This window comes from Henningerozyma blattae, chromosome 2, assembly GCF_000315915.1.
Source record: "Henningerozyma blattae CBS 6284 chromosome 2, complete genome".
NCBI lineage: Eukaryota > Fungi > Ascomycota > Saccharomycetes > Saccharomycetales > Saccharomycetaceae > Henningerozyma > Henningerozyma blattae.
The window spans coordinates 771,166-798,276 of record NC_020186.1 but is presented as its reverse complement, the minus strand read 5'-3'; the positions used below and the strand labels follow the sequence as shown (position 1 = coordinate 798,276).

The 27,111-nt window shown below is 28.9% G+C and overlaps 14 protein-coding genes across 14 annotated transcripts; 9 read left to right on the top strand and 5 right to left on the bottom strand.

Moving 5' to 3' along the window:
* Window positions 1-423: 423 nt before the first annotated feature.
* On the bottom strand, window positions 424-1,995 carry FMP42 (Fmp42p; the record flags this gene model as incomplete). Its single annotated transcript, XM_004178655.1, has 1 exon — window positions 424-1,995. The coding sequence occupies one exon, from the start codon at window positions 1,993-1,995 to the stop codon at window positions 424-426; it is 1,572 nt and encodes a 523-aa protein (XP_004178703.1).
* Window positions 1,996-2,298: 303 nt separating this feature from the next.
* TBLA0B03420 (alpha/beta hydrolase) lies at window positions 2,299-3,135 on the bottom strand (the record flags this gene model as incomplete). The annotated part of the gene is made up of 1 exon (XM_004178654.1): window positions 2,299-3,135. One exon carries the CDS (start codon window positions 3,133-3,135, stop codon window positions 2,299-2,301), a length of 837 nt encoding a protein of 278 aa, XP_004178702.1.
* A 2,019-nt stretch (window positions 3,136-5,154) lies between these two features.
* TBLA0B03410 (uncharacterized protein) lies at window positions 5,155-6,168 on the top strand (the record flags this gene model as incomplete). Its single annotated transcript, XM_004178653.1, has 1 exon — window positions 5,155-6,168. The coding sequence occupies one exon, from the start codon at window positions 5,155-5,157 to the stop codon at window positions 6,166-6,168; it is 1,014 nt and encodes a 337-aa protein (XP_004178701.1).
* Window positions 6,169-6,643: 475 nt separating this feature from the next.
* Window positions 6,644-7,372, bottom strand: TBLA0B03400 (uncharacterized protein; the record flags this gene model as incomplete). Its single annotated transcript, XM_004178652.1, has 1 exon — window positions 6,644-7,372. The coding sequence occupies one exon, from the start codon at window positions 7,370-7,372 to the stop codon at window positions 6,644-6,646; it is 729 nt and encodes a 242-aa protein (XP_004178700.1).
* A 528-nt stretch (window positions 7,373-7,900) lies between these two features.
* MTF1 (RNA polymerase specificity factor) lies at window positions 7,901-8,911 on the top strand (the record flags this gene model as incomplete). Its single annotated transcript, XM_004178651.1, has 1 exon — window positions 7,901-8,911. The coding sequence occupies one exon, from the start codon at window positions 7,901-7,903 to the stop codon at window positions 8,909-8,911; it is 1,011 nt and encodes a 336-aa protein (XP_004178699.1).
* A 267-nt stretch (window positions 8,912-9,178) lies between these two features.
* TBLA0B03380 (Mpv17/PMP22 family protein) lies at window positions 9,179-9,832 on the bottom strand (the record flags this gene model as incomplete). Its single annotated transcript, XM_004178650.1, has 1 exon — window positions 9,179-9,832. One exon carries the CDS (start codon window positions 9,830-9,832, stop codon window positions 9,179-9,181), a length of 654 nt encoding a protein of 217 aa, XP_004178698.1.
* An 898-nt stretch (window positions 9,833-10,730) lies between these two features.
* On the top strand, window positions 10,731-13,925 carry PEP5 (tethering complex subunit PEP5; the record flags this gene model as incomplete). Its single annotated transcript, XM_004178649.1, has 1 exon — window positions 10,731-13,925. The coding sequence occupies one exon, from the start codon at window positions 10,731-10,733 to the stop codon at window positions 13,923-13,925; it is 3,195 nt and encodes a 1,064-aa protein (XP_004178697.1).
* A 533-nt stretch (window positions 13,926-14,458) lies between these two features.
* On the top strand, window positions 14,459-15,157 carry TBLA0B03360 (uncharacterized protein; the record flags this gene model as incomplete). The annotated part of the gene is made up of 1 exon (XM_004178648.1): window positions 14,459-15,157. The coding sequence occupies one exon, from the start codon at window positions 14,459-14,461 to the stop codon at window positions 15,155-15,157; it is 699 nt and encodes a 232-aa protein (XP_004178696.1).
* A 428-nt stretch (window positions 15,158-15,585) lies between these two features.
* MUM3 (Mum3p) lies at window positions 15,586-17,169 on the top strand (the record flags this gene model as incomplete). Its single annotated transcript, XM_004178647.1, has 1 exon — window positions 15,586-17,169. The coding sequence occupies one exon, from the start codon at window positions 15,586-15,588 to the stop codon at window positions 17,167-17,169; it is 1,584 nt and encodes a 527-aa protein (XP_004178695.1).
* Window positions 17,170-17,470: 301 nt separating this feature from the next.
* TAF9 (chromatin modification protein) lies at window positions 17,471-18,067 on the top strand (the record flags this gene model as incomplete). Its single annotated transcript, XM_004178646.1, has 1 exon — window positions 17,471-18,067. One exon carries the CDS (start codon window positions 17,471-17,473, stop codon window positions 18,065-18,067), a length of 597 nt encoding a protein of 198 aa, XP_004178694.1.
* Window positions 18,068-18,925: 858 nt separating this feature from the next.
* On the top strand, window positions 18,926-21,313 carry TBLA0B03330 (ChAPs family protein; the record flags this gene model as incomplete). Its single annotated transcript, XM_004178645.1, has 1 exon — window positions 18,926-21,313. One exon carries the CDS (start codon window positions 18,926-18,928, stop codon window positions 21,311-21,313), a length of 2,388 nt encoding a protein of 795 aa, XP_004178693.1.
* Window positions 21,314-22,011: 698 nt separating this feature from the next.
* DFG5 (putative mannan endo-1,6-alpha-mannosidase) lies at window positions 22,012-23,364 on the top strand (the record flags this gene model as incomplete). Its single annotated transcript, XM_004178644.1, has 1 exon — window positions 22,012-23,364. One exon carries the CDS (start codon window positions 22,012-22,014, stop codon window positions 23,362-23,364), a length of 1,353 nt encoding a protein of 450 aa, XP_004178692.1.
* Window positions 23,365-23,880: 516 nt separating this feature from the next.
* Window positions 23,881-25,722, top strand: AEP2 (Aep2p; the record flags this gene model as incomplete). The annotated part of the gene is made up of 1 exon (XM_004178643.1): window positions 23,881-25,722. The coding sequence occupies one exon, from the start codon at window positions 23,881-23,883 to the stop codon at window positions 25,720-25,722; it is 1,842 nt and encodes a 613-aa protein (XP_004178691.1).
* A 263-nt stretch (window positions 25,723-25,985) lies between these two features.
* Window positions 25,986-26,945, bottom strand: GPI12 (N-acetylglucosaminylphosphatidylinositol deacetylase; the record flags this gene model as incomplete). Its single annotated transcript, XM_004178642.1, has 1 exon — window positions 25,986-26,945. The coding sequence occupies one exon, from the start codon at window positions 26,943-26,945 to the stop codon at window positions 25,986-25,988; it is 960 nt and encodes a 319-aa protein (XP_004178690.1).
* Window positions 26,946-27,111: the final 166 nt, after the last annotated feature.

Here is a 27,111-nt window from a genome sequence, read left to right as displayed (position 1 = left end):
ACTAGTATTTGGAATCTAAGTTAATAAATATACTAAATAATTCGATGTAAGATAGTATTTCAAAAATAAAATTCTTTTAAAAAGGTGTCATTTATTTTATTTCACTTTTTTTTTAAACTATTTTCTCCACTTTTTAATAAAGTTACTATAAACAATATATATTTTCTAAACAGAATTACCGACGACGCAAATTCAATAGAAGAAAAATATATAATAAATTTGGTACAAGATTTCCTGGCAAAAAAAAAAAAAAAAATAGAAAATACTTTAGAGGCCCACAATATTAATAGAGATGTGTAAGGTATTCTCTAGTTCTGTGAAATGATTAAAAGTATTAGTAAAAAAACAATAATAAATAAATAAATAAATATCCAAATAAAAAATGAGTTAAGAATAAATATATATATGTCAACCCTTGCAAATCTATACAAATTGTTCCTCATCATCATCAGATGTTCCTTCTAATTTAACTTGAGACAATTTAATATGAAGAAAGGAAATTAATATGAATCCTGATACAGCAGTAGCTAAAAGCAATATAATATTTATTGGACTTGGATTCATATTAAACTTTGTTTGAGTCCAGTAATCTAATTGTGATTGTAGCATGTTAAATATACCACACACACATGTTAATAATCCATATACCATTCCAAAGGTATCAAATCCAAATGTTTTCATTGTATAATCAGACACCATTGTGTAATAAAATGGTCGGTACACTACTAAAATAAGCATTCCTAACATGTTAGCGGTATATGCATTTTTAATTAGACCTAAAATACTCACGATAATTGAAACAATGAATAACGTTACCAGCGAGTGTAAAGTAGTTAAATTATCTAATATCATCCCTACAACTGGTATAGCGACAATGCCTCCAAGTGGTAGTGCAATATCGAAAATAGCATTGAATTTAGAAGCTAATTTTGCATCACCCAATAGATATAATTCTTGTGAATAAACTGTAGCTACATAATAATTAATACGTAACATTAGAATTGATGCAAATATTAACATCATGTAAAACCATGGGCTATAGATTTGTTCCGTTATTGTTTTCTCATCCATTATAGCAAATAAGCCGCCTGTTTCAGCTTGTAACCGTTCTTCTATATTTATTTCAACAGTTGATTTTCTTCTACTCATGCATTTTTTTGACTTCATTGGACGATTTTCACCAGGTGACGAAGACTGGCCTGCAGTAGTATTTTCATCAACTAAATCGGGTTGATATGGTGATACAGTTGAGTCAGTCAATAATGGAGTAGAATCATTTTCTAATTCATCTTCTATATCTGATGTACTTATTGGCATACCATGTTCATCTAACCCTTCAATAGCGACTTTGGCAGTAGTACCAACACTCTTAATGGCTTTCCAAGGCATAATAGTAAATTGAACAAAAATGATAAAGATTGGTACAACCAAATAAACTGTAAAAAATTTCGAAATCGTAAAAGTTGGTAAAACATTTTGATACAGTAGTCTATATATTAAAAACAATGCACTTGATGAATCGAAAGTACCCGTCAACAAGGCTAGAATGGACCCAGATCTGGCAGGATAAATATTTGCCAGATGGAAGGTGGATATAAATAAAAATGGACCACCCAGAGCTAAGCAAATATATCCAATAAAATATGGATCAACCCATGAAATAGTTTGATGAAAAATAAAACATAATGAGGATAGAATTAAGAAGAAAGCGCCATGTAAAGCGGCAATACTAGGTCCGTAGTGATCTAATATATAACCAACTGGCAAAGCCATGGCATTTGTTGCTGCTGCTGCTGTAGCAAACATCTTATTCAGTTTCAGATCTTGAGCAACACAACTTTCTATTGGAATATTCAAAATAGAGGTATCATCACATAGCTCTGAATAGATTCCCTGTTGTATTAATGTTGGTTTAAAAGCAGCAAACCCAAAGATGATCCCTGAAGAAAATAACGACCATAGAGCTGCACATGCAATCGTCAATATTTTATGCATTCTAACGATTGGAGTTTGATGGCTTCTTTATTTCTAAGTGTATCTTGAGATGTAGAAATTCTTTATATTTTTAAGGCCTCTTATTTTTTTGACCTTTATTGTTTTTTTTTCCATATATTGAAAATGACGATTATGTTAAATAATATATAGCTTAAAATACTGGGGAAGAAAAAGTCCGACATTCTCAGATTTAAATACTATTTACCTTGAAATATTTAAAAATCTGTTTATATAAGTTGATTAAATATCTTCGAAATGTGAATTAAATATCTATAAAAAATGCGTATTTAAATGTCATTCGTATCATATCTTCCCTAGGCCATCGATCATATCTAAAAGATCTTGGTCTAAATCTGGTTTTTTGAGATCTTTCTTGGAATCAGTCGTAGATTGAGTAGCTTTGTTGTTGTTTTCAGTGGAATTTAATGTTGTTGTACTAACACTGTTGGAATTTAATAAAGAAGGAGGTAAGCTTGAACCATCAGTATTAGCACTAATCCAAGCACACATCTGTTGTACATAAATTTTGGAGTTTGGCACAACATGTCCGCCAGAATGTCTTAATAAAGTCTTTAAATCATCAGGGCATTCATCATATAGCTTCAAGGATCTATTTTCATCAACGACAGTATCCATTTCACCTAATATATGTAAAGAAGGTATAGTGATGGGTGACGTTTTATATTGTTTAACTAGTTGTTCGGGCTCTAATCTAAACCCACTAAATATTAACATGAACGATGGGGTGAAAGATTTAGGTAAATCTAGTAACCCTGGAACATCAGTAGCTAAATAACCAGCAAGCCCACCACCTTGAGAAAACCCTGCAATCCCTTCAAATGGGCCATTTTGTAGCAGATAATCATGTAAATATTTAAATGTGTCACTAGAGATTTTGTATGAACTTAACGGATTTTCACCCTTTGATTTTTTCCACCAACCATATTTATTTGTAGTAATTTCAGGATCCTTTTCCATAATTTCATCTTGGATAACATCTTCTGAATAAACTGGGTATTGTCCACATGGTGTAAAGACTTGATATCCCATTTTTTTAAGGGCTTTACGTAAAGCACCAGTTTTGGCTGATACAATGGTATCACTTTGCATGTATCCATGTAATAATAAAATTTTTGGCATGATATATGGTAACAATGGTTCGTGTTGTTCTCTTGAATAAACAATGAGTTACAAAGAATACTTTATGTGATGATTAATCAAATATTTTTCTTTTAATTGTCATCTTTTGAATAAAATTTTAATCGCGTAGAAAGCCATAGACAATTCAGAGTACACGTGAACAAGTAGTTTGCACACGTGGTGATAAAATCTTATTTGAATAGCATTTCAAAAGTTAATGACTTGTCTTATTTGTATATGAGATATGTAAGATTTTAAACTAAATTAGTTGATTTTGTAAGATCTGTCATTGTATTTTAAAGTTGTACAAATAGGTTAACTTTTTTTTATATTTTTTCACTATTTTTCAACTTTAAAAATATAGAAAAATTAAATTCAAAAAAACTTTTTTTTTAAAATATTTATGTTTAATTGGCCAAAGTTTCTTATAAAGAAAAAAATTAAACCATAAATCACAATAAAAATTTTAAATTCCATACCATATAGATATTAGTTTTCACAAAAAATCATCCAAATAAATTCTATAGAAATTTAACTTATTTTCATTATTTTTTGTATTCAAAATAATCATTTAAAGTACAAACAAATAGTTCAGCACTCATTAAAGTCCGTTCAAATAGTAATCTATAATTTATTGTTACATTATTAAAATGATGAATTTTTAAAGGTTCGATTTTTACCATATTAGAACTAGTACTTTCGTCGAAAACAATTACATTGTCTACATATGTTTGATTGAGTTTACTAATATCCATACAATGAGAGCTCGTATTACTAATATGTAAATAATCAGCATCAGTTAGATCCACAAAAAATATAAACTAATTTTTTGTATTAGGTTCAATGCTTACATATTTATCGATATTTCTCCATGCTTCTTGCCCTACAATTGGTGTTTCTGATACAAACACTTTATTTTTGACAGAGAACATCCCTTGAAGTATTGCTGAATTTTCGGATAAAACTCTCGATGGTGAATTGATCCCTCCAAAATAAGAAGTTTTTTGTGATAATTGGTTTGAATTCATTTTTATAAAAAAAATCGACCCTATGCAAAATAATTATTTTATCTATAATATTTAAGTTTAATGTTTTGGAACTATTAGAAAAAACCCTACCTATAAGTAAATGCTATTAAACAGTATACTATGCCAATTTTTATATTACACTTAACAAGAAAGGCAAAAAAAAATAATAATGACTATATAATTTTGTAATTTTGAATCTCGGACATACATACCCCTATCCTATTTAGGAGATATATTCCGTTCAATTACCTATTTTGGGAGTAGATCATAAAAAGTAGGAATGTAATTTACCAAGAATAAAATATCTATATATATTTTCTGAATAAAATACATCTTTTCAAAAAAAACAACTAAATGCCAAATATATAAGAAAAAAGAAACAACTTTTAGGTTTTCTATATTTTCCAGAACTTTTTTTTCGAAAAACTTGTACAATAGTCTAATATCAAGTACATACAATTTATCGGTAAGAAATGGAAAGTAACTTATTAATAATTAAATTATTATGCTAACTTTTTCAATTTTTTTTTTAAATTTTCAAGCAATTCTAAGTAAAAAAAAAAGAATAAAAGATAATTTTCAATTTAAAAGAGGTGGGGGGGCTAACTAACCAAATGAAAAAATAAGGTTTAATAAACTTTAAATGAATGTATTGTCACAATCAATATGAGGGTAAATTGTTGATAATTGTTTTATGCCTTACCAATGCCACGATAAGCCTTATCTTTTAGTTTCCATAGGAATACACACTGCTAATGGGAATTTTCACATGGCAAAAATTCCAACAAGAATTTCGCAAACAGCCCGATTGCTTTTGAAAAAAGATCAACGCGGCTAATTCAATGCATGTGAAATTTGTATCTGAATCACAAGATATAAAAGAATAGAGATCTTAGCTTAGGTTTTAAATAAATTAGTTCTGTTCATGCTTAGAACACCCCTAAAGAATAATACCTTTTTAAAAAGACAAGTTTAATCAAGCTAACTTAAAATGACTGAACCAACACCATCATATTCCTATTGTCAAGTGACAAAAGATATTTTGCAAGGGTTTAGACCTGTTGAAGCAAAATTTTTACCAAAAGATTATCCAGCACTTTCAAATAAGACTGCTATTGTTACCGGTTGTAACACAGGGATTGGCTTTGGAGTGATGAGATTATTATATGAAAAAAATCGTAACGTCATTGGTGAGGTGAAGAGGCCAAACAAAAAAGTATTGCAAGAATTTCCCTTATCTAAAGGCTCTATCTCCATTATTGGAAATTGTGATTTCTCAGATTTGGAAAATATTCCAAAAGTTGCCCTGGAGATTAAAAATGCTCTAAGTGGCAGACCTATTAATTTAATTATCCACAATGCAGGTTTAATGTCCAGTAGTAACAATGGCACATCTAAACAAGGCTACAAAGCTATGTTCCAAACTAATGTAATGGGCCCACAATTATTACAGTATTTCCTAGACCCTCTATTTTTAAAACAAGATGACGACTTAAAAAGAATTGGTTGGGTTTCTTCTGGGGCTCATCTTTTACGGTTCCCAGAATACGGTATCAACTGGGAAGATCCAGGTTTTACAAAAGTTCTGGTAACCAAAAGGCCCTCTGCTAATAAGCTATATGGTCAATCCAAAGCCAGTAATATTCTTCAGGCAAAAGCTTATGCAACTAAAAATAGAGAAATTTTTGATAAGATGGGGTGTATATCAGTCAGTGTATACCCAGGTAATTTGAAAACATATCTACAGAGATATTGGGGTTGGTTAAGAAGAAAAACTATCGGTGAATTATTTTTTGACGGTAAGTATGGTGCTTATACTGAATTATATGCTGCTTTATCACCGGAATTAACTGTAAAGGATCAAGGTTCTTACGTAGTCCCTTTTGGAGCAGTCGCACCACCAAGATCAGATGTGGCTAAAGGTTTACTGAATGGAACTGACCTTAAATTCTGGGATATGGTGGATAATATGATTGAACTTTATAAAGAGATTGCATATATTTAAATAGTGTATTCATAAATAAAGACAATGTGTATAGTGTAATATTAAGATGTGTCACGACTTCTGTAATTTCATTTATATCAATTTTTTAAGAAGAAACATCAAACTAGTAACTAAATATTTCAATTTCATGATAAACACACTAAAATATATAGAAAGCAAATCAAGTATAAAACATGGAGAAATTCTAATCATAATAAAAATTTTAAAATGAACATGACCTTGCTCTTACATAAAAAAAAAGGAAATAGAGAAAAGATCTTTTTGTATAGCAATTAGTATTAAATGAAAATTATGAATATATTATATATTATTGTTGTGTGGTATCTTTGTTTGCTATATATATTTATTTACTTGTTTTTTTTCTTTTAGCTATTAGTGGTATTATTGTAAAAGATCATTAAATTTTTAAAAGGAAATTACAAAAGGAAAATAAAAAAAAGAACGGACATACAATGAGCAAAATAGAGAGTATCTTTTATTCCATATCATCATTAAGTTTACAATACTCTAGATAGCTTAAAGAGGATTTCATACTTTCATATCTGATTACTTTGATCAAATAATCTTCCTTATTATCCATAATCTCTCTGACTCTTTTATCTTCTATATCATCAGTTCCCAGTCCCTTTGCAAATAAATATTTGAAAGTAGTCGTTTTATCCCATTCTTGTTCTATGGCTACACTAGGTAAAAAGGTAGCAGAACACTTTCTATTGGGATGTAATGGGTTCAAAAATTTAATCTCAATCCCATGCTTACCAATTTCCCAATTGTATATATCTTTAATTGAATTACTTTTACTTGATTCGTCAGTTTCATCTAGCATTTTATAAATAATTTCAAATTCATACAATAATGAAACATCGACTGATAATTCTGATATTTCTGATCTACGTATCGGAGGAAATCTTGGATCCTCCATAGCAGATATTAGTGAATATTTATGTAGTGCAATGCTTAAAGGTTGAGATGTAAAAGTACCAATACAGCCTCTTAAATGGTTATTTTTGTGCCATGTAACGAATAATGGACAGTTTTGTAATATCGGCTGCTGTTTTGCTAGTTGATCCACATTTTCATCACTATCTCCCAAATTTTTTTGAGGACGTAGATGATGTAATACATGAGAAAATTTAAATAATTTTGCACCGGTTAAATTATGATCTAATTGATTAAAGCAACAATAAGTATAAACAGAATTCATCTTTCAAGGATATTATTGCTGGAAATGGTTTCAAATTGTTACCGATATTTATATTATGAGGTAACTTTTAATGTTGGCTAACAGCTTTTAACTTTAATATAGTTGAGCAATATGAAGAATACAGTATCAAGATAATCAGATCAGTTAAAATAAAATACGACTAATATTTTGAAGTGTGACAAAAAAAAAGAGATGTTGCAATATGTTGAATTTAAAAACGTTCTAGGGGTCTCTAGCTAATTAGGCTTTTTCATATTAATAATAATCTCTTGGAAGTTGCCTTTTTTCAATTGAAATTTCCCTTTTCATTTTCTTCGGCGATGACTAGGGTTATAAAACCCTTCATATTATATACAAAAGTCCTGAAGAAAATTTAGGGTTGCAACTGATGCCCGTATACGAAAAAAATAAATAGTATTAAAAATAAAAATAGAAATATTTGAAGCCAAAAAAAAAAAAAAAAAAAAGGAAAAGTTCAATTATAGATTTAGATCGTTGTGAGACTTATATCCAAGAGAATTCTATACTATGCAACTACCAAAGTTTCATTATGGGACTCGTCACCTAATTGATTCAACCGCTATTAGGGGAATATTGCATAATTCAAAAGTATTTCCTAGATCTCATGTGCTAGAATTATATCCAGGTATAGGGCCTTTCTCTAATGAGATCCAAAAATTGTATAATCCACCACACCATTTATTATTAGAGCCACGTAAAAATTTCAAAGCTACACTTAGTGAGAATTTTCCTAATCTTAATAATTGTGAATTGGATCCATATGATTGGTCTACATATCATATTTTAGCCAAGAGCCAAGAATTGAATTTCCATCCATTGATACAAGATTGGTCCAAGCCTAATGATGATCTAGTCTTTGTAGCTAATTTAACTAACCCACATAACGAAGGTTTATTAATGCAATGGTTAGATTGTATCACCAGAAGAAATTGGTTGTATAAATTCGGTAAAGTCCCCATGATAATTTGGATTAATTCTCACCTTGCAGGGAAATTATTAGCACCTTATGGGAGTTCTTTAAGGTCGAAGCGTTCTACATTTATGGAGACCTTGACTGAGATAAGTGTATTAGCACATCATAAGGATGAAACATATCCCGGAGTTAAAAACCATATAGTAGAGACTCAAGATTCAAATACAAAACCTCAAGAAATTGTTGAATTTGATGATTCAATGATATGGCCAATTAAAGCCACTAAGTCTGCATCAAGTGAAAGTATAGTGTGCTTGAAAGTGGTTCCTAACGGCAAAGAAATCGATTTTGAGCCTTGGGAATTTATAACAAAGCATCTTTATATGTCCAAAATTACTCCCTTTAAGGATATAGCAGATTCATTAGGGCATGGTGGCTATGAATATTTTGAACCTCAATTTAGAGACAATCAAGAGTTGTGGAACAAGAAACCTGTAAATATGACACCCAAAGAATTTATTGAAATATCCAATGTGTTTATGAATTGGCCATTTAAACCAGATTACCGTTCTGATTTCTTGAATATCTTTAGTGAAGATATGTAAGGATGCTAAACTTTATTAATAAAGTGTGTATTAAATTGTGTATGTCAAATTCTGTTTATGTATATACAGTAGATAAGTAGTTGCAAAAAAAAAAGACAAACATACGTGTATATATTCAAAAATAAAGTAAAAGAAATAGAGAGAGAAATGAAGGGTGGTGTATGGGTATCAATAATAAATATGGTATATAAGATGTATAAGAAAATAATCTAATGGTAAACCTTGCAAAAAGGTTTGAGAAAAAAAAATATTGAAACAACAATTCAACTAATGTTGAATGATGCAAATGAAACAGTTCCAGACGACCCCAATGGCACAACCAAAAGGCACTTGTAAGTAATCAGGGATATATTTAAAATTACAATACTGTATCACTGGCCAAACAATGTAATTGCAAATTAAGGTATAGACAAATAAGTTTTTGAATTTTGATATTAATAACTTCAAATCTCCAAAATCTTGAATATAATTGACATACACTAGCATCCCTGCAAGGGATATGGGGACAAAAATGGCTTGATCAGCCAATACGATCATAAAATAGTTATCTTGAAATTTGGACCTCAAATATTCGTACCAAACCAATTGCAAATATGCCATTAGAATCCCCCATATGATGAACGTGAGAGATCTATAATAATCAAATGAGCTTGTACGTGACACTGGTTCATATTTCTCTCCAATATTTTCAAATGATTTTTTCTTATTTTTCTTGGCATTTAATTTTTTTTGTTCCACAGCTATTAATTGAGCCAATGTATCTGAAAATGCAAATAAAATTGAATCAATCATCACTGTGATAAAAACAGGATTAGACTCATAGTAACTTGTATAGTTGATTCCAGTCAAAAATAGCAACAAAAGCTCAGAAACAATTAACCCTGTGTATTGCCTTTGAAGGGGAGTTGTCAGTATCTTCATGATGCGAATTGAAGCCGATTTGCTTACAACAAAGCTTTAAAATTGCTCTATCCCAACGTTAAACTCGATAACAATATTGCTATGGATACTTCTTTCTTTATATTAATATTTAATTTTTCTTAATTTCTGGGTAACATTTTATTTTATTTTATTCTACTTACCTTTTTTTCCTTTTTTTCACTTCTAAATAAACAAGCTATAACTCTGTGCAAATAACAGGTGTCACCAAATCTCGCAGCCGAAAACCCTTAAAGGGAATTTCAGATCCTACATTCTTGAATAGCAAATATTAAGCAACTAAATTTATGACTAATGTGAAGCAAGAACTTTCTTTATTGAAATTTATATTTCTCAGATCTTAAAACACCCTTTTATTGAATTATGTCAACCTGTCAGGTAATATTGAAAAGCCTGACGATACAATTACAATTTCAAAGTAATAAAATACAAAACTTGTAACGTCTAGAGGGGAAAATAAGAATAAATAATTAGAAAAAAATATAAATAAACTCTGCAGTTTTTAGTAACTCTGAATATATCATTTCCTTTAATATGATCTATTGTAATTTTTTTTTAAATATAGTATTACTGACACTAGTCATTATTCGATTATCCGGCTATGATTTCCGTTTATCAAGTTTCGGGATTTAATTTTCTTAGTAGTTATAGCCGAAGAAATGTGGTAGCGCCGTTCTTGTCCTTTTCTTTCGTGAAATATTCAAATTATTTATACTTGTATATGATATGAACTAGAAAAATTCTTATTATTAATACATATTCATATATATAACAAGACAAATATTCCAATTGAAAGAGGCATAATTAGGGGAAGATAGGCTATTAGTGCCATATACATTCAATTCAAAATAAAGCAAGCAAAAAAATCTGCCTATCACAAATGTCACTTACTACTTGGAGGCAATTTCAATTTTTTGAAGTCACACCTATTAAGGATCCTCAATTAGGATCTGCCAACCCTCTTTACTCTGATCCAACATTATCTGCAGCAGCTCCTTGTGGTAAAGGTCAATTAGTATTGGCTTTAAAATCAACAATTATAACTTTATTCAATTTTGCCACTTCAGAGGTGGTCCATTCTTTCCAAGCAGTTCCCTCTGATTATCATATTAATTATTTAAAAACAATTCAAAATTGGTTAGTAGCCATTGCTGAATGTAATGGTAAACCCACTCTAATTAAGATATGGTCATTAAAGAAAAATTTACCTAAGGACCATACTTCTTACTTGACTCAAGTGGAAATTAAAAATGGATCTAATACTTATCCAATGTCAACAGTCTCAATATCAGATGATTTGTCATGCATAGTGACTGGGTTTATTAATGGGAAAGTCATCTTGATAAGAGGTGATCTGGTGAGAGATAGAGGCTCTAGACAAAGAATCATTTACGACGACCCATCACATGAACCAATCACTTCTTTAATATTGAATGATTTGGCAACTACTTGTTTTGTAGCTACTACTTCTTCTACTTTCCTTCTATCAACAAGTGGTAGAAATAATGGTAAACCAGAATTGATATTAAACAAGTCACAAGGGGTAGATTTACATTGTAGCACTTGTTCTAAGGCTTCAGGGGAATTCATTGGATGCTATAATGATGGTTCATTGAACTTTTATAAAGAATCAGGTGAATTACGGAAATTACAATGTGATTTTAAAAATATTAAAAGATTATTTTCCATTGATAAACAACATTTGCTACTCTTAACAGAGATAAATTCTAATTCAGCTTCTAATCCCACTTCTAATGGCCTAGCAAATGCAAATACCATTAGGGCCACCGTTACTGCTACCAATAATAATAATACTCATTCTAACAGATTAATAATTATGGATATTGAAAATAATGTAATTTCTTTAAATATTTTCATACCTTCCACCATTATTGATATTTTTTTCTTAGATAATAAACATTTATTTCTATTAACAGCTGATGGTACAATCTTTAATATCGTTAAAAAACCAATTAAAGAACAACTAGAAATCACAATGCAAAAGGAATTATTTCCCTTCACCTTACAATTGGCTTCGAAATTTGGAATTGACAAGATGCAAGTTCAACAGATACATAAAAGATTCGGTGACTATTTATTCGATAAGAAGAATAATAAAGATTCGGCCATAAAACAATATGTTCAATGTCTAGATGTTGTAGATATAAGTGAAATGATTTCAAAAATTGGTATCCAAGATTTTTCAAATCCAGATATTATGCGCAATTTGTCTGATTATTTATGGGCATTATTAAAGGATAACAAATCTAATTCAGATCATATTACTTTATTATTAATATCATTAATTAAGTTAAAATCTGTTGATGAAATCGATTATTTTATTGAGCATTTCACGAGGTCAGGTGAATTTTCAGAAGAGGGTTTAAATATTGATTCTGATATAAATGATGAGGCTTATTTTTATTCAAATAAAAATTTATTTGATCTAGATTTGATCTTAACTTCTTTAATTGATTCAAATTATCATTTACAATCGTATAAATTATCCAAGAAATTTTCAAAAGACCCAAATACTTTAGTTGATATTCTGTTAAATACAATGGATAATCCAATGGAAGCATTAAATTATATAAAAACATTATCCATTGATGATACTCTAAGAGTTATTGTAACTTGGTCTAAACAATTATTAGAGCGTTTACCAAATGCTACTAATGCCTTGTTAATTGACGTATTTACAGGAAATTATAAACCAACTAAGCTAACTGACAATATATCAAATGAAAATCAATTGGATAAACATGATCATGGAAACAATCAATCAGAATCAATTAAAAGAGCTTCAACTACGGACACATTTAATGATAAAAATAATGTATTTTATAGCTATAATACATTTGTATCATATATGAATAAAAAAATGGGAATTGAAACCGATGACTCTACATTAATACAACGGGATCCAAATTTGACAACTTATCACCCTCCAAAGCCATCTTTAGTCTTTAACTCTTTCATAAAACAACCTTTTGAATTTGTTGTTTTCTTAGAGGCATGTTTAGAAAGTTATAGAACTTATGAAGGTGCTGCTGAAGATAAACAAATAATTTATACTACATTATATGATTTATATTTATCTTTGGTTAAGGATGATCCACAACGTAAGGACGACTGGCATTCAAAGGCAATAAATATTTTGAAAGAAAGTAATAAATTGGTTATTTCAACAAAAAATTCTTCTCAAGATAATAAAAATAAAAAAGCCCCATCACAATCAAATGAAATGGATAATTCATTGATGATGCTAATTAGCCATATGAATGACGTAGATTTGTTTAATCTGTCAGAAGATGCAAGCACCCTAACAGGAAATAAAGATTTGGAAAGCATATTTAGGTCTATGATATTGCTTGAAGAACCTTCGAAATGTTTACAATTTTTAATAAAGCATTGTGAAGAAGAACCTTCGCTATTTACAGTTGCATTACCATTTTTCATTTCTTCTACAGAAATCCTGGAGAAAATGGGAGGCGAGTCTGTTCTTGAAGAAAAGATTATTAAGCCAATACTGAATAAAAGACTATTATCTGTATTAGATATAATTCAAATACTAAGCGAAACAGATGCAGTTACTTTTGGGATAATACAAGATTTATTAATAAATTATGTAAATGAAGAAGAATCGGAATTTAAGAAAAGTGAAAAATTAATCAAATCCTATGAAGATGAGTTAGATGAGAAGAGGAAAAAATTAGCATCTTTAACTCAAGATGAAACGCCAACTCAAATTAGAATTAAAAATGAAACTTGTCGTATGTGTCATTCATCTTTAGATTTACCAATTGTATTTTTCAGATGTAACCATATTTACCATCAAAAATGTTTGAATGAAGAGACTAATTTTAAAGATGGAGAAAAACTATTTAGATGCCCCAAATGTGTCATTGATTTACAAACATCACAAAAATTGGTCTCTACACAAAATGAAATAGCAAACCAAAGTAAAATATTAGAGACAATTCTAAATAATACTTCTAAAAATGGTGATAGATTTAAAGTAATCACCGATTTTATAGGTAGAGGAGGATTAGAATATTCTCAAGTTCAAATTTAAAACAAATAAAAAAGCAACTAATATTTAATTAGCCATTCCAGTATTATAATTATTTTTTTTTCCTAATTTTTTTTTTTATCCTCCATTTTTTTTATTTTATTTTTTTTTTAAAAAGATTTATCTTAGCAATTATATATATATTTACAATATTTCTTTATCTAATTATTAGTAGTTGATATAATAGTAATTGATCTTTCTTTTTTTTCTGTTTGATTTCATTCATTATTATAATTTAATTTTTCATTTCTGGAGAATCATCAATATTTTCTCTTGTACCAGAAAAACAAAAAAAAAAATAAACGAAAAATGTGCTTGAGATTAACCCCAGTAATTTTTAAGAATTCATTCAAATTTTAAAAGAATGAATCGAAAATTTAATTTTAAAACATACTCAACATTCGTTATATAAAATTTTAATAATAGGATCAAATATTATATTTTTTTATAAGGAGCAAAATTGATTAACTACCTCGACTAGAAGGTTTAAAATTGGAAAAAAAAATAAACAAACGAGCAGACAAACAAATACTGAAATGGCCATGGTAGAATTAGACAAGTATGTAACTATGATTGATGCCATTATAAGTGTATCGGATCCATATCAAGTTAGTCCCAAAAAAATAAGAAAGGCTATTCAAGAATTGTTTGCAGTTGATTTAACTCCAAATAGAAAAGAAATGAATGATTTGATTTTGGAAAGGTTTAATGCCTTGCAAGAGAATCCAATGGTATTTGTTAGTAAAGAATTAATGGAAGATAAGGATGAAGAAATAGCATTACGAATTAGTGAAAATGATAAAAAAATAAAAAGAGATAGTGATAATGAAAGCTCGAAAAGACAAGCTCGTAAAGCTACCACAAGAAAGAAACGTAAAACAACATCAGCTAGAACTCCATCATCAAATGGTATTAATGCCAAGAACGTTATTTTAAGTGATTCTATGCAAGAGTTTTTGGGTGAAGAAGCTCTTCCGAGAACACAAGTTGTTAAGAGAGTTTGGGATTATATTAAGGAACATGATCTACAAAACCCTAAGGATCGTAGACAAATTATTTGTGATGAAAAGATGAAACCAATATTTGGTAAATCTTTAGATATGTTTCAATTGACAAAAGTAATATCGAAGAATTTACTTAATCCTGATGAACTTGTAAATGGGGATACATTAATAAAAAAAGGTGGTAAATCCTCTAAGGAAATACCAAAAAGTGAAGAGAGTTCCGAGGAGTAAAATACTACTCTATACCCCTTTTAGTACCAAAATTTTACTTATGATCTCTGATATATTTTTTAAAAAAATAAACTTGCATTGTTTTTCTGACGTTTATATTCATTCTCATTATAACTTTTGATTATATTATACAAAATTAGAGACCCTAACATCTTTATTACTTGTATAATTCTACTTTGTACTATATATGATGTTATACTTTTTTATATTTTTTTCAATTTCTGAATTGTAATAATAATATTTAATTTTACCACTTATGATCTTATGCCCTTTTTTTGTGACATTGAAATTTACCGCCAAGGTTTTTTTTAAAAGAGAAATAAAGGATCTGCAAGATTTTCAAGAGAGCTAAAAAAAAAAATTAAAAAAAAAATACAATAATTGATACTTTGTTACAAATTGTTTATTGCAATTAATCCAAGAAAACTATGCCATTAGCAGATTTTTTGGAAACCAATATTGTTGGTTCATCAGCTGAAGTTAAAACATGGATAATTAGTGATTGGATAAGCATTATCGTTTGGAGTGTAATAATAGGTATTTATATCAAAACTTATTATATTTCAAGTATTTTACAACAAATTTTACTTCATTTTTTCAATTCGAATATTTATTTTACAATTTTAACCTTAAATAAAAGGGTGGCGAGACATACACCTTTTATTGGAAATAAATTTTTACATTTTATTCGTTATATTGATGATTTTAATCGAAATAATTGTGTATCATTTTTTGAGAATTTTAAAAGGTATTTGACTTTAATGTTTTATAATAAATTAGGTAGAAAGATGTTTGTAAATAAAGAATGTGTCAAAATTTTTATGAATGAAGGAAATGAAAAATTTGATTTTATAAGAGAAGATGGTACAGAAGATCCATTTAAAAGTACATTATTAATTTGTAATCATCGGTCCTTAGTAGATTATTTTGTTATTAACCATATCGTTGAAACTTTTAATATTTATGACCAAGAGTTTAGTATTTGGGATATCACAAAGACATTTTGGTCTAAAAACACAAATAATAAAAAAATATCGCCAGTATCTAAATTAAAATTTTTTACTTGGGGGATGTTAAGTAATTTTCCAAAATTTTCTTTAATCAAACAAATTTTAATGAAAGATGAAAATATAGTTTTAAATAATAAAGAATTAGTTAATAACCTAAAAGAAAAAAATAATAAAATAATAGTACTTTTTCCCGAAGTTAACATCATTAGTAAAGAATTATATTTAATTCAAAAAAAATTAAATCAAGATTACTTTTTCTTACCAAAATATAAGAATTTATTATATCCAAGATTTAACAATTTCATTAGTATAGTCAAATCTTTTGCTCAGATTAATAGGATTAAACGAACCATAAATAATGATTATACAAACCGTAATATCATAAATAACAATTTAAGAAGAATCTTTAGTGATAATAGTTCATATCACCAAGAAAATGAAGAAAATGTTGTGGAAAATAGCAACAAGGCTGAAAAGCATGACAATAAGAAAAAAGGTATGGATCTATTCAATCAGAAGACCAAATCTATTTCATTATTATTAGGAATGGACCCATTTGCATATGAAAATAATGAAAGCGAACAGGTAGTCAATCAATTGAAAAATGATATCAATGAACAATCAGATGTCATATTGAATCCAGATATATATGATATCACTATTGTATATTTCAAACTCAAATACACTCCAAGGGCTCATGATCATAATACTGGTGGATTCCAAATTCATGATGGGATTCAGTTAGAACAAGTCAATCCTTCCATCTTTGAAATGTTAAGAAGAGATTCTAAAGATAATAGACCTCCTTTAATTATATGTATTGGTATTAAAAAATATAATTCTTTTAATAGATTATTACCAATAAGGACAAAATATCTTGAAAAATGGTTAGAAGAAAGATGGATAGAAAAAGATGTTTTAATCACAAAGATGGAAAAAGCTATAAACTTGACACAATCATCTGCTGAATTATCACATCCACAAACTCTATTGAACCCATAAAATTATTATGTAGAGAAATATATCTTTCAAACAATTTTTTGTAAACCAATACCTTTAAATGTCTGTTATATCAATTCTATTTCTATTTTATTATATTTCTTTAGTATCATTATTTTTTTCATTATTATTATTATTATTATTATTATTATTATTATTAATTTACTGTCATTTTCATCGTTACCCGCACACAATAAGAAATTTCTAACTAATGAAATTTTAAAAGATAAAAAATAAGATATGAAATCTGCTAAACAAACGAATGAATAAAAGATCAATCAAGACTTATTAGTATCTCTGTAGCATGAGTACAAACACTACAGCATCTGCGGGATCAGCAGGCCAAAACCAGCAATCCCCTCCTCAATCACAACAAAGCCAAAACACATCAAACCATCAAGGATTTGCTGCTGGTCCTCAGATAGAAACAGATGACCAGAAAGATATCCCAAGAGATGTCCGTCTATTACATCTACTACTTGCTTCACAATCTATCCATCAATACGAGGACCAAGTTCCTCTGCAATTGATGGATTTTGCCCATAGATATACCACATCTGTATTAAAAGACGCCATAGTCTATAGTGATTACGCTGAACATGCTAACCCTAACGCATCAAATACTAATGGTGGGTCTGGTGGTAGCACTGCTAATAACAATTCAAACCATAGTCCTACTTTGACAGTAGAAGATATACGGTTGGCAATTGCTGCAAGAACTCAATACCAATTCAAACCAACTGCTCCAAAGGAATTATTATTGCAATTAGCTGCTGATAGAAATAAAAAGGCTTTACCACAAGTCATGGGTACATGGGGTGTTAGGTTACCACCTGAAAAGTACTGTTTAACTGCCAAAGAATGGGAACTTGACAGCGACAAGACTAAATCTACGACGTGATTGTTAAGTGTTAAACTTTCCCCAACTCATATAGATTGTAATATATAGGATGATGGAGAAGTAAGAAAACGTAAGTTTTTTTCTCTTTTTTTGGCGTGAAACGTTCCTCTCTGCTAGCCATCTCTCTCCTTTTCAAGACTCAGATCAATTCGAGTTTCCTGCCCTTAGTTTGGAATTGGTTATAATGAAAACTCACATTCTTGAAAAGTCCTGTGTACGGCCGCTTACAATTATAGCATATACATATACCTATATATATATATATTACACTTAAACTTGACTGTTCATAACTGACTTACAATTGGTCAGTTTGTTAGTTTATTTGTTTGTTTATTTATACCTTCTTTACTGACACCGTGATCACGAGTGTCGCCTTTGTTTTTTTAATATTTTTTTTTAATTTTCTAATTTACATAACAAGGCGAATTCATCTTGACGAAAGAAGGGTCTGATATATTTAGTAAACTTTGAAAAGAATTGAAATTTCTAATACTAGTAAATAAGGTATCATTTTATAATAAGACAAATTAGAGGAATAATACCCAAGAAGCAAAAAACTAGAGTTGTTAAATTGATCCAATTCCACATTTATAAGTTAAAGCTAATATAGAATTTTGTGTTTGTGGGGGTACGTTTATTTTTTATTAAAAATATTTAGAACCGATCATATAAAATATATTTGTTAACACTCAATTTCTCTTAGAAAAGGTTTCCAAAAATTTCCATTTACTTTTTTTGTTTTTATTCCTATTGCACTCACTATCTGTTCTTTCTGGTGAATATACATACATATATACATATATTTCATATACAAAATCGCACGTTTACTTCAATACCCTCTATCGTTACTGATACATAATGTTTTCCCAAGGTTCTATTCCTGAAGTCAAAGAAGAAGCTATTGGATATGCTTTAAATGAAAGAAAGCAGAAGATTCCACAATTCCAAGACCTGGGTCCCCCAGATTTGATTACTTTGGTCAAATATATCCCATCTGCAAATTCTGGTAATGGATCCAAGGATTCTGGCTCAAATCTTCATGGTAGAAGTGTGACTATCACTGAGAGTTCTACTCAGATTAGTTCTAATACCACTGCTAATGGCCATAGCAAAAAAAAATCTAGTTCTGAATCGAAATCTAAATCAGGAGTTGCCACTGAACCAAGTGATCTACACTCTATTAATAATTTGAAAGGTGAAATTGGTACTTTTTTCTATTCCTTAGGTGCAGACACTTCTGATCCAACATCAATTGCTATCTTTTTAAAGACAATTGCTGATACGATATCTGAACAACCGCAAGCTTGGTTTGGTAAAAATAAAAATTTCAATGTGGCAAGAATTTCATTTTCTACTTTTAATACATTTAGAAAGTGTGACATTAATGTTATTGTTCATATCCCAGGTACATTACAAACTTATATTTTGGATGTTAATGGTGAACAATTACAAATCCAGCCACAATCCAAATTGCATGAATTGATTTGGGCTGAAACTTTCTTTAGTTCCATCGTTCGTTCTTTAATGTTGATGAAAGATAATGCTGAAGAATCTGAAGTACAAAATTTGGTCGAAACTTTGATCATTAATCCATTAACTTCTGGACAAATTGATAAGATTTCAAACACTTTTATTGATTTATTCCCCTTAGTTTATGAAAGAGGTCCATTATTAGGTGCTCCATGCCATGTTACAAATGTCACCAGAACGAATAATTATTTAATTGAAACTTTAATTGAAATCATTAGATTAACTAAAAATATCGACAAATGTCGTAAGATGCTGGAGAAATTATCTGAACAATTCCCAGAAATAATATCTGTCTTGGCAAGAATCTTTATGACAAATGATCTGGAAATTGATGCTATCAAACTAATTAATGATACTTTGGAAAACCCAATTATTGATAACAACAATCCCTATAAATTAGATTATACTGCCGATTTATTATGCATACAGACGGAATTCTTATTGAACATAAAACAAGATTACGTTTTAGCTAAAAAAGTGGCACAAACTGCTTGTAATTATTCTCCAAGTGAATTTAGACCTTGGTATTTGTTAGCGAAAGTTTATATCAAGTTAAATGATGTAGAAAATGCTTTATTAACATTAAATGCTTGTCCTATGGCACCATTAAAGGAAAAATATACTTTGAAAAGAGTCGTACCAATACAATCAGATGCTAATCTTCATTTACCATTACCTGTAGATGTTATATTAGATGAAGTTTCTTCATTGAATCCTCAAGATATTCAACAAGAACATAAATCTGCTGATCCTGCCTTGGTGAATCTAGCTGCTGCTAATTTAAAATCTACTTTCCAATTGGCTTATAAGTTATTAACTGAAATTGTCCAATTGACTGGTTGGGAAGCTTTATTAAAATATAGATCTAACATTTTTGTCATGGAAGAAGAATACCAAGGTACCACTGAAGAGATCGATAAAGAGACAACAAGTAATTCTGCCACTGCTCATAATACAAATACTTCAACAGATCAAGAAAATAATAATAATACTAATAATAACAATAGTGCTAACGATAGTACTGAGGCTACAGATGTTGGTACTCCTAACGAAACAGATGATATAAATGATCAAAATCTAACAAAAACGAAAAATAATATTTCAAGTTTAGAAAGAAAAGCTCAAAGTTTACGTTCAAAAAGATTGTGTGAAAGATGGTTGGATAATCTATTCATGCTATTATATGAGGATTTGAAAACTTATACTTTATGGCAAACAGAACAATTATATTTCGAAGCTCAAAATACTAAGTATAACAAATTAACTGTGGAATGGGAACTATTTGGTTTATGTGCTCGTAGATTGGGCCATTATCCGGAAGCTGCTACTGCCTTTCAACAAGGTTTAGCACAACGATTTTCCTCTGATTGTGCAAGAAAACTATTAGAATATTATATTGAAGAGGTTAAACGTATCAAATTACAATCTATGGATCCAAAATCTGATATGACATCCTCTCAAATCGTGTCTAAATTGGATGACTTAGATAGACGTATCATTGATTTGTGTGTTAAAGTTTGTTGTTGGAACCATCGCTGGTATATTGAATATTCTACCAAACTATTGGATTCAATGGCTGTTGTGGTTCAAGATATGAGTTTAACTAAAGTTTCAAACGAGATCTCTGCAAGATATTCTGAATCTATTCACAAACTTATGGAAGACAACTTTCTAACTTTCTTCAAAGATTATACAAACGGCTATTTTGACGTATAATTGACGTCAGTAAAAAATAATTAAAAAAACTAGAACTAAATTTAACAAAAAGATAAGACTGACCCTTTACTGATGTATTGTACTTTTCCCTACTGTATTTTAACTCATGCTTAATTGGTTGCTTGCATCTTTTCGTTTTCCTTCCTCATAAACACTAAGAATTTTAATTAATTTTATTTTATTTCCACATCACGAACCATCAAGTGTAAATACCTAATTAAATATATAATTAAATAAATATTTATACCTATATTATAATATATTGACAACGTAAATTCTTTTCATAGAGATTCAACCTTTTTTTTTTCATTCTAAAGATTTAGCAAGATTTCGAAATATTCTTGATTTCTGGTTGTTATTTTTAGCATAGAGAAAGGCTGAGCTACGAAAATTCCAATTTCGGAAAGTCGAAACACGAAAGATTTTAAAGATGCAAATACTAAATTTATGAATTCTTGAATTTACAATTTCCAAGAAAGAACAATAAAAAATAAAAATAATAACATTCTTTAGCAAGTACTAGTTTAAGAAGAACTTGATTCTAGCTTACTTAAACTAATCCAACGAGATTTAACTACACACAAAAAAAAAATAAGAAGGCCTTTTAGAACGGTGAATTAAATAAGAATATTACTGGATCAAATATTAAAAACGCCTTACCACAACAATCACATATATATAATAAAATTCTAATTCAAATGATACTCAATGAACTAATACTATCGGCTCTTTCGTTTGTTTCTTTTACATTCGCTATGGACCTTGATACTTCTTCAAAGGAGTCCATTTGTGGTGCTACATCTTTAATTATCAAGGGTATGCTGGATTATTACTGGGGTACTCAATACGGTGGTACAGTCGGTATGTTCCAACCTCCATATTATTGGTGGGAAGCTGGTGAAGCTTTTGGAGGTATGTTAGAAAATTGGTATCTATGTCAAAACGATACCTATGCTGATCTTTTATTTGACGCCTTAACTGCTCAAACAGGTCCAGATTATGATTATATCCCACAAAACCAAACAATGGTAGAAGGTAATGATGATCAATGTATTTGGGGGTTGACTGTTATGGATGCTGTGGAACGTAATTTTACAAATCCTACAGAAGGTCCAGGTTGGTTAGCTATGGGTCAAGCAGTTTTCAATACTATGTGGTCAAGATGGGACGCTGCAGATTGTGGTGGTGGTCTAAGATGGCAAATTTTTACCTGGAATAGTGGTTATGATTATAAGAATACTATCTCTAATGCTTGTCTTTTCCAAATGGCTGCCAGATTAGGTAGATACACAGGTAACAATACATATCTAGATGTTGCTAATGACGTATTTGATTGGTTAACTGGCGTTGGCTATGTAAACATGGATAATGCTGCAGAGGTGTATGATGGTGCTGACATTTCAGAAAATTGTACAGATATTACTAAATATCAATGGTCTTATAATAATGGTTGTATGTTAGGAGGTGCTGCCTATATGTATAATGCTACAAATGGTTCATCTATTTGGGAAACTCGTGTGACTCAATTATTAAATGGTGCTAAGGCATACTTCTTTCAAGATGATATTATGTATGAAAGTGCATGCCAAACTGCAAAGACGTGTAACAATGATCAAAGATCTTTCAAGAGTTTATTTTCTCGTATGTTAGGGTTTACAAGTGTTTTAGTACCTTCTACAAGAGATATAATCGATCCATTAATTTTAGCCAGTGCACAAGGTGCTGCAAGAACTTGTAACGGTGGTACTGATGGTCATACCTGTGGGTTGAATTGGCAAGCAAGTACACATGATGGCTATTACGGATTAGGTGAACAAATGTCTGCCTTAGAAGTCATCCAAAATCTATTAATTCATGATCGTCCAGCTCCATATACAAGTATCGATGGTGGTAGTTCTGAAGGTGATGCAAATGCAGGTCTAAATAAAACAAGTAAGAATGTGTTATCTAATGATTTAGATATTAAAACTGGTGATAAAGTCGGTGCAGCTATTTTGACAGCTGGTGTTTTGGCCATCTTAGTTGGTGGTGCTATCTGGATGTTGTTTTAAGGTTTTCATTTCTTTAGAATACTAAGTTTTTTTTGTCAAATAATTAAAATGATTTAAACCTTCTTTTATTCGCATATCAATTATTGTCATATTCCGTCACTTACACGATTTTTTTTTATAATAGACTCTATCTATTTTCATTTGTATTCTCTTTTTTTACCCCATTTTATCTTACTTATTCTACGTATACGATATTATATTCTATTATTAATTTCCATTATCATTTTAGTAACACTTTATAAGATTAGAGTAATTTACTTATTTATTAATATATTTTTTTAATTATTGTTAACCCTATTATCAGGGTTGCAGTTATGTTACTGTAGGGTTACTCAATACCCTATTACCAAAGAAGCTGTAAGATTGTCACTTTAAAAAATCAAAAAATCTCATCATTCATGGATAAATTATATTGTAATAAAGAATTTTAAAATAATAGAAAAATCAAACCTATTATCCAAGTTCATCAAACTGTTAACTAGACACTTTAATGAATTCTTATTGTACATCTAAATTATGTTAACAAGGAGCTACAAACAATGCATACGATCTCCTTATTATAATTGTAATAAAAACAATTATCTTAAAAGTATTTCCAATCCTAATGATAGTTTCCTAGTAACTAATATTCCATGGACCGTCAATTATACGCCAAGTTCTTTAATATTATCTAAATGTTATTCGACAAATATTTCTGCTAATATACCTAATTTTGATATTGAGAACGATAAAGCAAACAATATAAATGATTTAACGATCTATGAAAAATTTTTAAAATTAAGTAAAGAATCAGAACTTAAATCTCAACTGATACAACCCAATTATACATCAACTAATAATGTTAATAATACGGATGATGTCAACACCTCTGATGGAACGAGCATTAATTATAAAAAATTTGTTGATGAATTAATACAGTGGCATTATTTGGATGCCAAGGCATTAAATAAATTGGTTAATAAACATCTTAATGATATGAATCTATCTATTGTAATTAATTTACTAGTAAAATATAATCATTTTCAACCAAAGGATTCTGATAGACTATCATTCAAGTCTCATTCTGAATTAATTTTTAAAGTATATCAGATATATATAGAACGAATCGAACATCCCATTTTAAATTCCAATAATAATTCTCATATTCAATCTATTGCTGAACATAGTTCAACACCGCTAAATCCTATTCAATTATATGATTTAAATAAAGTCATTACTTGGTTTATAAAAGCTGGCCAATTGAAAAAAGCTACAACAGCTTTGATGTATATTCTTAAGAGATATAACGCAGAAATATTTCAAATACCTGATTCAAAGACTATAATAAATTTCTTAAAGCTATATTGTGGTGGTTTACCAACAAATTGGAGGATAGAACCCATTAATCATCGGTTTATTAAAAACCAGGGCAAACGATCTTTTAAATTAGGTAATAATTCGAGTTATTATCGATTACCTAGTAGTTATAAAGCAGTTTATGAAAAAGTCCCAATTCAAATAGTGGAACATATAAAAAAGAATACAAATGATATGAAATTATCAGGTAAATTGTTCCATTTTATAAGAACTGGCGAATTCGATTCAACTTTAATATATTCATTAACATCACTAGGCAGATTTGATTTGGCAGAACAATATTTTAAAGATAATTGGTTATCAGATAGTTGTGATGATGTTGAATTAACGTCGGACATTGTAATTGCAATATTTTCATCATACGTTTACAATAATTCTAATAATATTGAAAAGGCTAATAAATTAATTCAAGAAATTATTAAAAGATATCCAGATTTGCATTTAAATATTTCTACTTGGTGTAGAATAATTAGGTGGAATATACAGATGTGGGATACTACAACAGATTTTAATGGAGAGATACCTTATGATAGTTTTTACACGATGTTAACCTATTATAGTAATTATTGTTCAAGAAATTCAACGTTCAAGAGTTGCCATATTCCATATAATAAAATGTTATTGGGGGATTTATATCATTTATTCAATACTAAAATCTCTTTGAACAAATGTTTATTTATAATGGATAATTGTTTTAAGAAATCACTGTTTAAAACACCATCTAAAGTTACCACAAAAGATTATCAAATATTATTGAAATATCAGAAAATGATTCTTAAATATTTGATAAATGATCGAAAATTAACTAGCAATAAACCCTTAGATTTTATTGAAAAATATTCATTAGATACAAATAATAAAGAACAACTTTTAGAATATCGTCTTGAACGTCTTGAATATAGAAAATCAAGAAAGGAATATTATGGAAACCTTAATGCAAATGAAAAAAATTCTATTGAAAAAATAACATTATTAATGATAAAATGGATGAAGAAGATATGATCTTAGGTAGAATGTGGTAATACAAAATTAAAATGACTTGAAGTTCCATAGAATTTGTAATTTATAGTCTTGTAGATAAAAAAAAATATTGTTCTATATTCATATAAATATTCTAATCACCATTAACAAAGAAAAAATTTTAAGATAAGTAAATTTATAAATTATCACTTTTTCCAAATGCTCTATATATGTGAATGCAAGAATGTAAAAAAGTTTTAAAGTTCATGTATAGTTGTATACAAGAATAGAATGACCATTTTTTACTAGTTGACGATTGTTAGATCATTAATAAAGGCAAATCTTGAAAAAATCCACCACAAATATCTAAACCAAACCATTTGAGATTCATGAGCATTCAACATAGTTGAATATGATAACATATATTTTGCAAACGGATTAAAAAAAGTGAATGAAAGGTTTGTCTTTGTATTCAAGTCATAATGTGAAATGATTTGATATGATTGCAAAAAATCGGAGTTTGGGAAACAAAAACTATAGAATAAAGAGATTGATCTAAAGAACTTCAATTTAATAATGGTAAACAATTTGGAAACGAAAAATGAATATTTTAGAAAGAAATTTTTGGAATGGCTATTTAAAAATATACCAATTAAATTTGAATCTGGATTTGAATACTTTAATAACTTTGTAACAGCTTCATTACAAGCAAGATGATTTTTATGATTTGAGACACCTGATTTATCAAAAGTTAATAATAAATTTATACCATTATCAGTGAAATTTAAATTTTGCAATAAATCATCTACTATTAAGTCCATATTCCAAATTTCTTTCATCCCATCTGTATAATCCAATTGAATCAATTTGAAATTTCTGTTATGCTCATTATTAGAACCTCTATTAAATAAAAGATTTAAGGAATCATTCAATTCATGAACTCTCTGTGGATCTTTAAAAGATCCTGTTGAATCTAACCCTTGTGATAAACACACTACATTGAACATGATATCTTTCTCCAAATAATTATTTAACTGCAATAAGGTAGGACTGAAAAACATAATTTCATCATCTGGATGAGCAATAATTAACGATAATGAATTTATTTTTACATGTTGCTTATTACTCATTAATTGAATGTGTTTATTAAAATAGTTAAATGATTGATCATTTAATAATTTAATACTATTTGAATTGAAGATATAAATTAACCAAAAGATTAAAATCAATTTAACCGTTCTTATTTCATTTGTTGAAAAATTCATTTTTTTCTATTACTTGTTTAATTGATGTGTTAAAAAATGGTTTTAATATTATATATTTTTTATTCTCCTTAAGAATTTATAAAAAAAGGAATTAAATAATCCGGAATAATTTATTATTATTAAAATATTATAGGCAAAAAAAAAGAGTTCTGAATTTACAAAACAA